Source organism: Arvicanthis niloticus, chromosome 26, assembly GCF_011762505.2.
Source record: "Arvicanthis niloticus isolate mArvNil1 chromosome 26, mArvNil1.pat.X, whole genome shotgun sequence".
Lineage (NCBI taxonomy): Eukaryota > Metazoa > Chordata > Mammalia > Rodentia > Muridae > Arvicanthis > Arvicanthis niloticus.
Window position 1 is genome coordinate 24379407 of NC_133434.1, and position 14011 is coordinate 24393417.

Consider the following 14011-nt stretch of genomic DNA (forward strand, 5'->3'; position numbering starts at 1 on the left):
GCCTTTAGTCCCTATCCTGAAAGAGTTTCGGTAAGATTGAGGCGACACAGAGGAGTGTTTAATGTGATATCTAGCCCACAGTTTCTTCATTACGGTACTTTTCGTCTATTTGGACATGAAGGTTACTAACTGTTTTATTCTTTTTTCAGTTGTTATGGTCAGAAGTAGTGCATTTTTAGTACAGCCTCACATCTCTGTATCTTTATCAACAAATAGGAACAGTAATATCACCTTCCTCGATAGGCTGTTGGGTTAAAAGTGAAGTAGAATTATGCCACCCTTAAAACGAGTGCTCTGTAGTGTGCACTCAGTACATTGGAACAGTTATAATTTTATATATATATATATGTACTGATATATTTATCATTATTATCATTATATATGTATTATATATATATAATATATATAAGACAGCTAATATATATATATTATAATATATATATATATATTATATATATATATATAATATATATATATATATATATATATATATATATATATATATATATATATATAAGCTGTCTTCAGACACACCAGAAGAGGGCATCAGATTCCATTACAGATGGTTGTGAGCCACCATGTGGTTGTTAGGAGTTGAACTCAGGACCTATGAAAGAGGAGTCAGTGATCTTAACTACTGAGCCATCTCTCCAGCCCCGTAATGCTTATCTTTACTGTCATTGCTAGAAGTTTAGTATGGGGGAAGCAGTCAGAATTATCCATGACAATGTCTGCATTTGTAGACCCAGTGAGAAGCAAAGTATACAATGTTACAATGTAGAAAATGGGATTACAAGGATTATAACCAAAAATCAAGTAGCAATTTATAGGTTGACATTTCTAGTTCTGGGTCTTTTCCTTTTTATTTTTCTCTTTTAGTAACTCTGTGTGTGTGTGTGTGTGTGTGTGTGTGTGTGTGTGTGTGTGTGTGTGTGTGTGTAAGCCATGGTTGTCAGTTCTCTCTCCTACCATGCAGATCTGGGTGGATCTCAGGGCTTGGAGCACATGCCTTTACTCACAGAGCCATCTTGTCAACTGCTATCTCTTTTCTTACTTCTGTTCTTTTCCACGATTTCATCTTCTGAGCTTGAAAGGATGGAAAAAACAAAGACAGACTCCAATATCATCTTTGGACTTTTGTCTAGTGTTCCTATTTTGATTTTTGATATATGAACTTGGTTAGACAACATTAGATGTTGTAAGTTTTGCAAAGATAAAGTCTACTCTTACTGTTTCGTGGAAATCCAGCAGGCTAATGTGCGAGAACTCAGCACAGTGGCTGGCACGTCCACTGTTCAGTGGCAGAGAAAACACTAACATGCCTCTATAGTTTTGACTATCTGAGGCTCACACAGAACTTATTGTGTAAGAAGAAATCACCAGATTTACAAGTTTAATTTTGTTTGTATAAAACTGATTTCTCAGTTTCTAGCTTGAAGGTCTGGTTTTTATTTCTCCCCTGACAAGTGCTGAGTGTTTCAGTTCTAAGTGGCTCCTGATTGACTTTGCCTGCAGCTATTTAATAGACTCTTTATTTGATGTGATTATCTTTCTCCTAAGCAAATTACTAAGAGCAAATGTGAGTAGTTCTAGCAGTCTGACTTGTACTGTTTTAAATTAGCTCACACAGAGCTAGTTCTGTCTGTTAACCTGCTCCTATCCTAACAAACTACTTGCCTTGTCTCTCAAGTGAGGCTTGTGCCACCGTGCCTAGCCAATAGCCATGCTTTATAATTATGTCTTATAAAACAATCATGTCTCTGTTATTTTATCTTCATTAAGTTTAATGGCCAAATGGGCATTACTTTTATCTTTCAGTTCTGTGGCTCAGAAGGCCAACCAACAGAAGCCTCACTGGGTCAAAGTTAGTACTGATAGAGCTGTACTGTCACAGAAACTCTAGTTGGGAATCAAGTCATTTGTTGCCAACTTCTAGAAGTCACCTGCACTTCTTGTCTCTGGCCCCTTCTTATCTTCAAAGCCAGAGCCTCTGGTCCTCATCACTACAGTTGAGAAAGGTTCTTACATATTGGGCCTTTTATGACTATGTCCCTAGCTCAAGGTTCTTGTTTTGTTTTTTGAGACAAAGATACTCTGTATAGTCTTGGCTGTCCTGGAACTCACTCTGTAAACTAGGCTGGCCACAAACTCATAGAGATCCACCTTCCTCTGCCTCCTGAGTGCTGGGATTAAAGGCATATGTCACCACTGCCTGGTTTAGCTCAAGGTTCTTAACCTGTGCCCTGTTTGCATATTTGAGGAAAGAATGTGGGTATTTGTAGAATGGCCTCTACTTCCCTCCTAATTTAGTCATAGGACCAAGTAGTTTTAAGAGTGGGTGTGCAGACCTATAATCCCAACATTTGAGCTGCTGAAGCAGGGGATCAATTGTGTAAGGTCAACCAGCGTTACTAGTGACTTGTGGGACAGCTCGTGCTGTCTGGAGCTGGTAGCCTTCCTTGAGTGGAGGTTACATATGTGTCACCATGCCCAGCTTTTTACATGTCTTCTGGGGAGTGGGCTCAGGGGCTCATGCTCTGACCTCCTCCCCATCCATGGTAGCTCTTCTCTTGACCTAAGTAACTTTTTATTCTTTGAATCTATGAAATCCTTCTTTATCTGTTCATCAACAGTTAAATCATTGCTGTGCAAGCAGGAAGACCAGCATTCAGATTCCTAGAAGCCCCGTACTTGCTGGCTAGGTATGGCAGCTAGCCTGTAAAACCATAGTAGAGAGAGATCTGAGGCTGCTGGGCAGATCCTGAGGGTAGAGCTCTGCTTCCTGAACCTTTCTCTTACTCTTACAGTCAGGGGCCGTGGGTGGAAATACTGCTCAGCTCAAGTGTTTTTTATCTTTTAAGGATTTTGACTCTTGACTTTGTGGCAGAAAAGAATTTTAGGATGAGTAAGATGCAGAGTAGAGTTTATGAAATGGAATTTTTAAAGCAAGAGACAGACAGGTACTTGGGAAGAAAGTAAAACACACCAGAGAGATGGGTGTGGAGCTTCTGAAAGGGGCACCAATGAAGTGATCAGGTTTCTTTCTTTCTTTCTTTTTCTTTTTTTTTTTTTTTTTTGTTTTTTTGTTTTTTTGTTTTTTGAGACAGGGTTTCTCTGTGTAGCTCTGGCTGTCCTGGAACTTACTCTGTAGACCAGGCTGGCCTTGAACTCAGAAATCCGCCTCCCAAGTGCTGGGATTAAAAGTGTGCGCCACCACCGCCCGGCTGTGATCAGGTTTCTGTATTTCATCTTCATTAATTTTCCAGGGTTTCTATAAACTCTCCTTCAACAACCCTTTGGTCACCTCATGATTTATCATTTGGATAGAAAATGCAGGACAATATTTATCTTGGTTCTTCTCATTTACTAGTTTTTAAATAATGAGTCCTTCCAGGGCCAAGGAGTGCCCCTTTAAAATTGGTGCTTGCTGTTAAGTCCCAGATTCAGACATTTATGTGTCTCAGCTCACTGTAACATCCTGCCTGTACCTATATGTGTTTTGGTCCAATAAGGTACCCTTACTATAACTAGAATGTTTTGTTCTGTCAGCTGCATCTCAGACCTCTTGTGTTTTGCTATCATAAGATGGCTCAGACTTCTTTTGTTTACTCCTTACCCCAACTCTGAAATCAGCCATCTTCCCAACATACTTGTACCTTAGCATTTAGCTCCATTGGAATAGAGAAGCTCAGGGCTCTCGCAATTTCACAGAAGTGTTAGGTGGTTTATATCCCATTAAACATCAAAAGGTGTTGGGCTAGAGCTGTACTCGTCAACACCATAGCTGAGCTCTCAATGAAGCAAAACATGGCATAGAGTTAAGAAGCACAGCCATGCACACTGGCTTCATGATCATGTCCTCCCCTTTATCCAGTCTACGGCATGGTGCTACCCGAATTCAAAGAGAATCTGCCTTCTTCCACCAAATCTTTCTGGAAAAACTCCCATGTTTTTTTCTCAAAGGTGTGTTTTCATGCTAACTCTAAATTCATTTTTATTGGCAATGAAGATCAACCATCAATCATGCTGTGTAGAGAAAATTTTCTACTTGAGTTAATTGAACTCATTTATAATATAAACGCTTTGGAAACGGAACTGGGGAGCCTGTGTGTAAAGCATGAAACCTGAGTATTCACACTTCAGGTTTGTGCTGGGGTTAATGAGTATTCCTTTACAGGTAGTAGGAAAACTAGGTTTTTCAATCTCCCCAAAGAAACTACACTCCATAGATGTCTTTCAGCTTTTAATCCTACAAGTTTGTCTTTAGCTGACAACATGCGACTTGGCACCGTAGATTTATTGAGACATGGAGGGGAGCTGTGATCACAGTCAAGGGATGTGCTTTATTGGCTATTTGGGCTCCTTTAAAAAAAATCAAATGAAAAGGAGAGAATAATTGAGCAGCCGTCTTTCTCATTGCATCTCCCGATTCTTGAGGGGGTGTTTCAGTAAAACCCACTGGTGTTTAGAGTCTGCCCCACTAGAATATGACTAAGTTGCTCTAAGCAGAGTTTTTGGCTATACTTATTTTTTAGCCTCTGATGATTTTTAAGTATACATGAAAGTAAAGGACATTGTAAATAGCCCAACTTGAAGCTATTCTAAAGAACAGCTAGATATGGGGTGATGGTCATTTCGAGCACACACCAGGGATGGGGGTGACAGTAATTATGAGGAGTGTTGGAGACTGGTCATTGTTTCTGTCTCTTATGTATATTGTGCAAAATTTGTGTTTGAATTTGGCACTTAAAGAGTTAAAAAATTTTAAACCTTCCACAGATGGAGTCAAGAGTGCAGATCAGCTTGTTCTGCGCTCTGGGTCCTAGGAAACTAGCTATCCACAAGACAAAATAAGTAAGATAAGAGTTCAGAGCTGGGAGTTCAGGACAGTGTGACCAAGCGCTATGGGTACCAGGAACTAAAAACTGACCATAAGATAGATTGAATAGGGCTTGAGCTGGGAGTTCAAGTTAGCGTGCCTGTGCACCCTGGATACCAGGAACTTGGCTGACCACAAGATAGATGGCTGATTACGAATAAGCTCTTAGAGAATAGCCTGTTCCTTGTACCCTGTCACAAACTGACTAATGGGCTGGGACTTTCCACAGGTGCTCTCCAATAGCCCTCCCTTATTCCCCCTGGGTTGTGGTTCCCCCCCTGAGTTGTGGTTTTGGGCTTTAAATTCTCTCTGTCTCCAAAGCCCCTGCGTGGGTCATGGGTCTTGACCTCAGTATACTGATTAAAATATGCCTCTTGCTGATTACATCAAGTTTGGTGTCTTGCAGTTAATGGGTGGCCTCGAATTCCTGAGGCTTGGGTGAGGTCCTCCATTTGTGGGGGCCTTACAGCACAATACCAAATGGTGGCCTTTTTTGAATTTTCCCTGAAGTTTATCAGGAAGTAGCCTATCCTCTCTTCCTGTGGGAACTTTCTCCAGGAAGTCCTAGTCCTTGGTGGTTGGTCTAGATCCTCACAGAAACAGAAACTTGGGGATATTCAACAATGGCAAGCATTCTTTAGGTGCCTTCTGTGTAGCAGACATTGCGCTGATTACATAGGCTACAGTGTCCTGCGCTTGGAGCTTAGGGTTTTGGAGTGTGAGCTGTAAGGAGTCTGTGGGGAACGATAGATAAGGGGTTCAGCAAAGAATCTGGACAGGGAAATATTTATATTAAAAATAGTTTAGGGCTGGAGAGATGGCTCAATGGTTAAGAGCACTGACTGCTCTTCCGGAGATCCTGAGTTCAAATCCCAGCAACCACATGGTGGCTCACAACCATCTGTAATGAGATCTGATCTTGTGTGTCTGAAGACAGCTATCATGTACTCATATACATAAAATAAATAAAATCTTTAAAACAATCCTAGATTCCTCAGGCTTGCTGCAGTTGACTGAGTGAGGCAGGAAGAATTTAAAAGCTGGGGGAAGGGGCAAAGTGTTGTGGAATGCTGTCTTCCAGGCATAACATGGCTCTTACACTCTTTGAGCTCATAGCAGCCATGATTAACCTGAATTATGAATTCATAAGACCTGAATGTGATTGGGCCTATCAACACATTATGAAGTGGGAAGAGCCTCCTAAGGCCCTATCCTTCCTTGGGGGAGCTGTAGACAGCTAATGGTTTCTAAGGAAGGTAGAAATATTTTCACTGGTGATACAGCCACTGACAAGTTGCCCATACTCCTGTAATTAACCTTAATTCTCTCTCTCTCTCTCTCTCTCTCTCTCTCTCTCTCTCTCTCTGTCTGTCTCTCTCTCTCACACACACACACACACACACTCAAGCATGAAGGAAGGTAACTGATTAGGAGGAGGAAGGTGTCAAGGTGTTGTGGGGATAAATACGATCAAAATACATTATGATACCTAGTGTTATGTGTGATTAATATATGGTAATAAAAACTTTAAAAGAATTTACTGAGTGATTAAAAGAGAATATTTTATTCGAAAGCAATGCACAGCTGTATTTTGGTGTTTTGGAGTGGTAGATATACTAAGATATACTCTAGAGTTTTCTGGAAGAAAGAAGAGAATAAAGTGCCTTTTCTTTCATGTTTTAAGTTCTCAAATTCACAGAAATATGCAAACAGTAACGTGGCAGAGAGTAAAATACTCAGCCCAGTTTTTGCTTTCCCACTCTCGCCCACAGCCATGGGCTCTTGGAGGCCCTACTCCCACAGCGAGCAGGCAGAAACCGGAAGTCCATCTTGTAGCCTGTGGACCTCCGGCTCTTTGAAGTTTACTTCAGCGGAGGAGGTTCTGTTTGAAAAGACCAACAGGATGTAGTCTGCAGCCGGTTCGTGTTGTTTCCAGAAGCTTCCTTTAGCTGGGGAGTGTTTTGTACGGTGTGGAGTCTGACCTATCTAGGCCCCTTTGGTAAAATGCAGGCATACCTGTGGGGCCCGAGATCGTTCGGAGGCCCTTCCATGATTTTCCCTTCTTTCTTAAACCTCCAGGTCCTGCCACCTCCCTCCAACCTCGGCTCTCCCCAGTCCCCCACTTCCCCCCCTATCCATTATAGATGAGGTCATTAGGCTCTGCAGTCAGAAGAAGTGCACTGCTGTAACTTTAAGTGCTGTAGACTACAGAAATGAGCGGGCTGGAGGAATTCTGCAGTGTGTGAACAGGCCCAGTGTCTCCGTTTCTTATGCTCACTTCTTTCACATGTATCATTGCTATCTAGTTTATTATAGGACGAGGGCCACTGTTTGGGTTTGTGTACCTTCTTGGGGCTTGATTGGATTTCCTGTGCTTTCTACTGTGAATATCCAACTTGCCAGTTTTTCCCAAGGAACGAGTGTGATGGGAGGAGAGAGGCCAGACTTGGGTGGGACTTTGAAGATGTCTTCGAATATAAGCTGTGTTATAGAACCCTGGTGGAGGGGAGGAGGGTGGGGAGTGGTCAAGAGAGGCCAGGAATAGTGATGAGAAGATTCAAATTTGGGAATCCATTACTGGTGGGATGAGTCAGCTACTGTAGGAAGGACATTAAGACCTAATGGATTTGAGTTTCACTTTTTGCCGCCGCCATAGTTGCTTTTGTCTGGGTAGGGCCTCCTCAGCACCCTCCCCACCCCATGCAAACCATGGCCCACTGAGCCAAGCTCAGCAAGAAGAGGTAGCTTCCCTCAGGTCTTGCTCATGCCTGGGCCTGTGGAGGTCAAATGCCTGAAAAACACTCACACTCATATCTTGTGGGGTATTCGCCAAAGAAGACTGCTCAGACATGGGTTTAAGCCAGTAGTAGAAAGTTTTTATCAGCCAGCCAGCAACTACATTGGGTGTTGAAATCCAATGTCGCCCCCAGGCTTTCTCGGGGTGAGCTTTAAGCACAAAAATCATATCCCAGGTTGACATATTTCAATTAACAAAAACAATTAGAAGCAGAAGAACTTAAAAGGCAAGGTTAGTCTAGCATGTAGAGACTTTCCCAGAACTATGGGCTTTGATGGATTAGGCCTTTGTTTTAGTTTTGGCAGGTAGTGCCGTCTATGTGTTGTGCTTTACAGCCTGAATAGGACTTCCATCATGGAGTCAGTTGTGCTAAGGTCTAGAGAGCCAGTTTCAATTCCATAGTTATCTTGGTGAAAACTCCTTTCAAAAGTCTAATGGGGATTGACTAGTGACATTATCCCTTCTTCAAAGGGTACAGATTTCTTGAGGTCTTTTTTTGGCTGAGGGATGAGGGAGGGGGAGTATAATAGATTAAACTATAGGAAGGAATGACTCTTTGAAGAGGAATCTTCAAAACTAGCACAGTGGGAGATGCTTATATCCTAACACCAGTGTCTCCATCACAGTGACCATTGACACAAACAGTTAAGTTACCTTGAGGCTGTTGGACTCTAAGATCCAAACCAGGGGACACGATCCCCCAGAGTCACACACAGACAGATGATTCGCTGCAATAACATGAGGTTTAATGATTCTGGTGCACCGGGGCTCCCTTGCATGCAGACAAGAGAACCCCGAACAAAGGCTGGGAGCAGTTCTTATACAGAGTTTACCAGGGCAACCACAGAGGCTGACCTTCTCAGGTCTGGTCTATAGATGACTCAAGTTCGCACATTACTTTCTTCCTGACCACCTCCCATCCTGGAATGTGTCTCTGTGCTCTGGGCCTTCCCCACCTGCAGGTGGTTTTTCTTCCCTGTGGTCTGAGCCTCTCCCTTCCTCTTCTGAAGGGGTGTCCTCTGATTCAGGAATAATGTACTCCTCCCAGAATGCATCCCAGGGCAGTGAATTCTAAGTTCAAACCGAGACCTGAATATCTCACATTTAGTTATTACAAGACACTGAAGGCCGCAGCAAAAAAAAAAAAGAAAACATACAAACTAAAAAAAAAAAATAAAAAACAAAAACAAAAAAAACAAAACCATCCCCCCAAACAACAACAACAAACAAACAAACAAACAAAAACAAAAACAAAAAAAACCCCACTTCTCTCAGGAAGCCCCAGGAAGCTCGACCGACAGCCCAGAGTGCTGAGGACCCATTTGTAACCCATCTTAGCCCATCTGTGACCCATTTATAACACTGCTAAAAAGGAAACAAAACCAGACACATGATTAGGAAACCTATGCAAGAATGTTCCTAGAGGAACAACAAACAACAAGAATGACAACAAGATTGGAAGTTAACCTAAATATCCATCAACAAAAGAGTAAAGTGTGATAGAGTCACACAGCAAAATACTATAAGGTGGAAAAAAGGGAAAAGCTGAAAGTAAAGGGTTAATAGGGAGAATTCTCTCAGTGTTGAGCAAGACAGAAGGTTACACTTTACCGCTGGCGATGCTAACATGAATGATAACTGAAATGTACAAGAATAATAAATAGCAAGTTCTGGAAACTACTTACCTGTTAGGAAGATCCAGTAATCAGGGAGAATCCCTTAAAGTTCCAGGTAGGCAGTACATACTGGAATTTACACTTAGAGGCTTGGCTTTCCCTATCTGTACACTTTCCCCTATGGATTCAACCAACTTTGTTTGAAAGAATTTAGAAGAAAAAAAATTACTTCTGCACTGAGCATGTGCAGATCGCCTGGCATCAGACCCTGAACATACCAGCAATTATTCACATGGCGCTGACATTATAATAGGCATTATAGATCTGGAGGTGATTTAACACATGGAGGGTGTTACACTATTTTACAAAAGGGATTCAATCTTTATTGAACTTGACATCTGCAGTAGGTCCTGGAACCAAGGCTCCTCCGCAGAGCCCTTTGTTATATGCTAAGTGTCCTGTACAAAATTTTAGCCATGAGGCTGGGAGTGTGGCTCGGTTGCTAGAATACCTGCTTAACATTCAAGAATCCCTGAGTTCTATCCCCAGGGCTGCATAAAACACTTGCTTGCCTGCAATCCTAGCACTGGGGAGTAGAGGCAGGAGGATCAGAAGCTCAAGGGCATCCTATAGCATGGTATGTTTGAGGCAGCCTGGGCTACATGAGTCCTTTCTCGGGGGGGGGGGGGGAAGAAAAACAAAAAGGAAAAATTGACAAGTAAGCAATGGGGAAGAACACCTTTAGGTTTAACTGGAGCTGGGCACAGAGGTCAGACAGTGGTGGCCTTATCAGCCATTATAAGCTGGGCTCTCATGTGAGGGCAGAGGGGACCCACTTAGACAGGGAGTGATTCCATTAGATCCGAATTTAGAAAGTGACTGTTTTGGTGTGGAGGCAGGGTTTAGGGAGAGAGAAACTGCCTCTGGAGAGTAAGGAAAGGGCAGCGGCCTCCCAACTACAGAGCCACTTGCAGGAAGGCCTGTACAAGGTACTGGCCACGCTTACAGGACACAGCAGTCAAAATTAAAAAAAAAATCCTTAGGGGCTGGTGAGAGGGCTCACTGAATAAAGGTGTTTGCTGCTAAACTGAGTGACTTGAATTCAGTCTCCAGACCCACATGGTAGGAGTGAATAGATATCCTGCAAGTTACTCCCTGGCCTCCAAAGATGTTTGAGTGAGCATGCACGCACACAGTAACTAAATGCAGTAACTTATGTAAAAACTCTTCCATGTTTTTATAGTATGTCGGTGGTTGCATTTTTTAAATGTTTAAGCCTTTGATATTTGTATGATATTTTTATTGTTTATTTTTGAGGTACTGAGGGTTACATCCAGGATTTGCTCCGTGTAATGGCTCTCCTGTTAATCTTATTGTGCAGTCTGATTGGAAAGACTGACAAGTTAGGTTGATTCAAAGCTTCATTTAATAAAGAATTCAAATTTTATGTCAATGATTTCTTTTAAGTTAAAAAAAGTTAGGTGTGGTAGTGCACTGCCTTTATCCCAGCATCCGGAAGACAGGCAGATGGAGTCTGAGATCTACAGAGTCCCAGGGCAGCCAGAACTGCATACTGAGACCCTTTCTCAAATTCTGCTTCCCTGCCCCCTGGAAAAATATTTAGATTTTTAGGGTGTTTCAAGTAAACATTGCAGTATGCTCAGGCCTGGTTTCATATCTAGACCCTTCCAAGAGCTGTCTTCTGTGCCTCTGAAATTTCTTCCTTGTCAATTTTCAGTTTTATTCTTGTTCTTTTCTATCTGTCTTTCTATCTGTCTTTCCACCTTCTTTCCTTTCCCTTTTACTTATTCATTTATTTAGACAGTCTCACTATGTAGCATAGGCTGACCTTGAACTCATTTTGTAGCTTAAACTGTCCTTGAACTTATAAGTGATCCTCCTTCCTCAGTCTCCTATTTAAAATACGTATTTCTTTATTGTGAGCGTGAAGGGGGGATGATGGCCATGGTGTATGTGTTGAGATCAGAGGACAGCTCTCAGGGGTCTGTTCTCTCCTTCCCCCACATGGGACCTGGGAATTGAACTCAAGTCATCAGGCTTGGTAGCAAGCATTTCTCTCTTTTTTTTCTTTTTAAAAAATTTACATTTATTTACTCTCTCTTTCTCTCTCTCTGTATTTGTCTCTCTCTCTCTCTCTCTCTCTCTCTCTCTCTCTCTCTCTCTCTCTCTCTGTGTGTGTGTGTGTGTGTGTGTGTGTGTAGGCACACATGCATGATAAACCCTCATTCCACCCCAGGAGTACATGGCAAGCTAAGTAAACAAACTGATCTTTTAATGGATGGCCAGTGAATGGAAGATTAAGTCTTCTTGGAAATGGGGGGTATGAGAAAAATAAAAGAGAATAAAAATAAAATATTTTAAACTATATTAGCTCAACTTATATGCTCATGAGTAAGCAATACGCTGAAATCATGAGGCTTGGGGTATGCTTGAGATGGTAGAATGTTTGCCTAGCATGGATGCAGCTCTGGGTTCTGTTACTTGAGTGTCACAAACTGGGTGTGGTAGCACATGACCATAAATAGCCCTAGGAAGGTAGAGGCAGGAAGATCACGGGTTTAAAGTCATTATCCACTGCATGGCAAGTGTCACCTGGGTCACATGACTGTCTCTAAATTAAATGAATAGTTCAGTGGGTAAAGTGCTTGCTATATAAGTGTAAAGACATGATGAGGTCAGATGTCCAGAACCCATGGAAAGCTGGTAGTGGACATCTGTAATCCCAGTGGTTCTGCAGGAGATGGGAGGTAGAGACAGGAGAATCTTTGAAGCTTGTGGGGTGCTGAAGTACACATTGGTGAACCCCGTTCACAAAGTTGAAACCAGAAGATGGAAACCTAGGTTGTCCTTTGACCTCCACACATGAATGTACAAACACACATATACATACAGACACAGTACACATACATGTTGTACACATATGCATGAGGAAATAAAGAATAATTATTTAGGATATTATTAGAACAAAACAATAATTCATATTTCCACAATAATTCATATTGTGTTTAAGTGTGTGTATGTGTGAATTACAGGTTCTTCCAAGTCAATCTGAGTTCCTTCTTATTTTCTAGGGATATTTTGAAGACCATAGCTCTGGGCCAGATGCTGTCCTTGTGTATTTGTGGCACGGCCATCACCAGCCAGTATTTGGCAGAAAAGTACAGAGTGAACACACCCATGCTTCAGAGTTTTATCAACTACTGCTTGCTGTTCCTGGTTTACACTGTGATGCTGGCATTTCAATCCGGTACGTCACGTGTGGAAATCATTGTTCCATAAATGTGTTTTTCTTTTTTTTACAACCTTTTTTGCATGTGTATGTGTGTTGTGTACATGTGTATATGTTTGAGTGTGTGTGTGTGTAACCTAAACCAACTAGGAGGGTTCAGTATCTCCAGTTCCATCATGTAAAAACACTAATACATTTGCTAAGGGGATCAGTGTTGTTCCTATAAGGCAAGATTTATAACTTCCTGCCTCCCTCCCTCCCCTCCCTCCCTTGCTCCCTCTCTCTTTCCCTTCCTCTCTCTTTACCTCCCTCCCTCTCCCTCCCTCCTTCCCTCCCTTTCTCCCTTTCTCCCCCTCCCTTTCTCCCTTTCTCCCTCCCTCCCTTTCTTCCTCCCTCCCTTTCTCCCTCCCTCCCTTTCTCCCTCCCTTCCTCCCTCCCTTTCTCCCCTCCCTCTCTCCCTTTTTTCCTCCCTCCCTCCCTCCCTTCCTCCCTCCCTCCCTCCCTTCCTCCCTCTTTTCCTCCCTTTCTCCTTCCATTTCTCCCTCTTTCCCTCCCTCTCTCCCTCCCTCCCTCCCTTCCTCTCTCCCTCCCTCTTTTCCTTCCTCTGTCTTTCCCTCTCTTCCTCTTTACCTCCTTCCCTCCCTTCTCCCTCTTTCCCTCCCTTTCTCCCTCCCTCTCCCTCCCTCCTTCCCTCCCTTTCCCCCTCCCTCCCTTTTCCCCTCCCTCCCTTTCCCCCTCCCTCCCTTTCCCCCTCCCTCCCTCCCTCCCTCCTTCCCTCCCTTCCTCTTTTCCTTCCACAGTACTAGGGATTGAATTTACAGTGTTGTTCCCAATCCTCTTTTTACATCTTTACTTATTACATGTTGTGTGGGGCCATGTGAGACTCTGTATGCATGTGTGTTGGAGCATGCATAGAGGCTGGACAAAAGCATCGGCTGCTCTTTTTTGCAATACTCTCCTGGTTTTGATGCAGGGTCCCTCCCTGAACTTAGATCTGTATTTTCAAACCCCAGAGATCGTCCTGATTCCACCTACCTTGGAGTTGGGGTCACAGACATGTATGCTTTTGTGATTTTTCCCTGGGTTCTGTTATCTGAACTCTTCTCCTCGTGGTTGTGAAGCACTGAGCCATCTCTGTAGCCCTTTGTAACTTTTAAAATAGTTGTAAACAACTTGCCAAGTTGTTCTTGAGCTTCTAACCCTCCTGCCTCAGCCTTCTGAGTAGTTGGGATTATAGCCACCACATCTGCCTATTGACATTATTACTATTAATTGTTATCACTACAAGGAAATCGAAGCCAGTTGTGAGAATGGAGAAGGGCATTAAGGTAGTTTAGTTGGCAACATCTCCAGATCTCTAGATCTCGGGGTTGGGCAGAAGTAGCTTACTCGTGGTCGCTTTGTACTCTGCTTTCCTTTGGAGGCACCAGCCTTCAGGAAGACAGTGTGATTCATAAGTACATCAGGGT

General features: G+C 42.8%; 1 protein-coding gene across 1 annotated transcript in view; it reads left to right on the forward strand.

Moving 5' to 3' along the window:
- Nucleotides 1–14011, forward strand: part of Slc35f2 (solute carrier family 35 member F2) — a 52970-nt gene that overhangs the window by 17079 nt on the left and 21880 nt on the right. The window contains exon 2 of the mRNA XM_076925236.1: nt 12385–12560. Coding sequence (XP_076781351.1) covers nt 12385–12560 — 176 coding nt within the window. The remainder of the gene's footprint in view (nt 1–12384; nt 12561–14011) is intronic.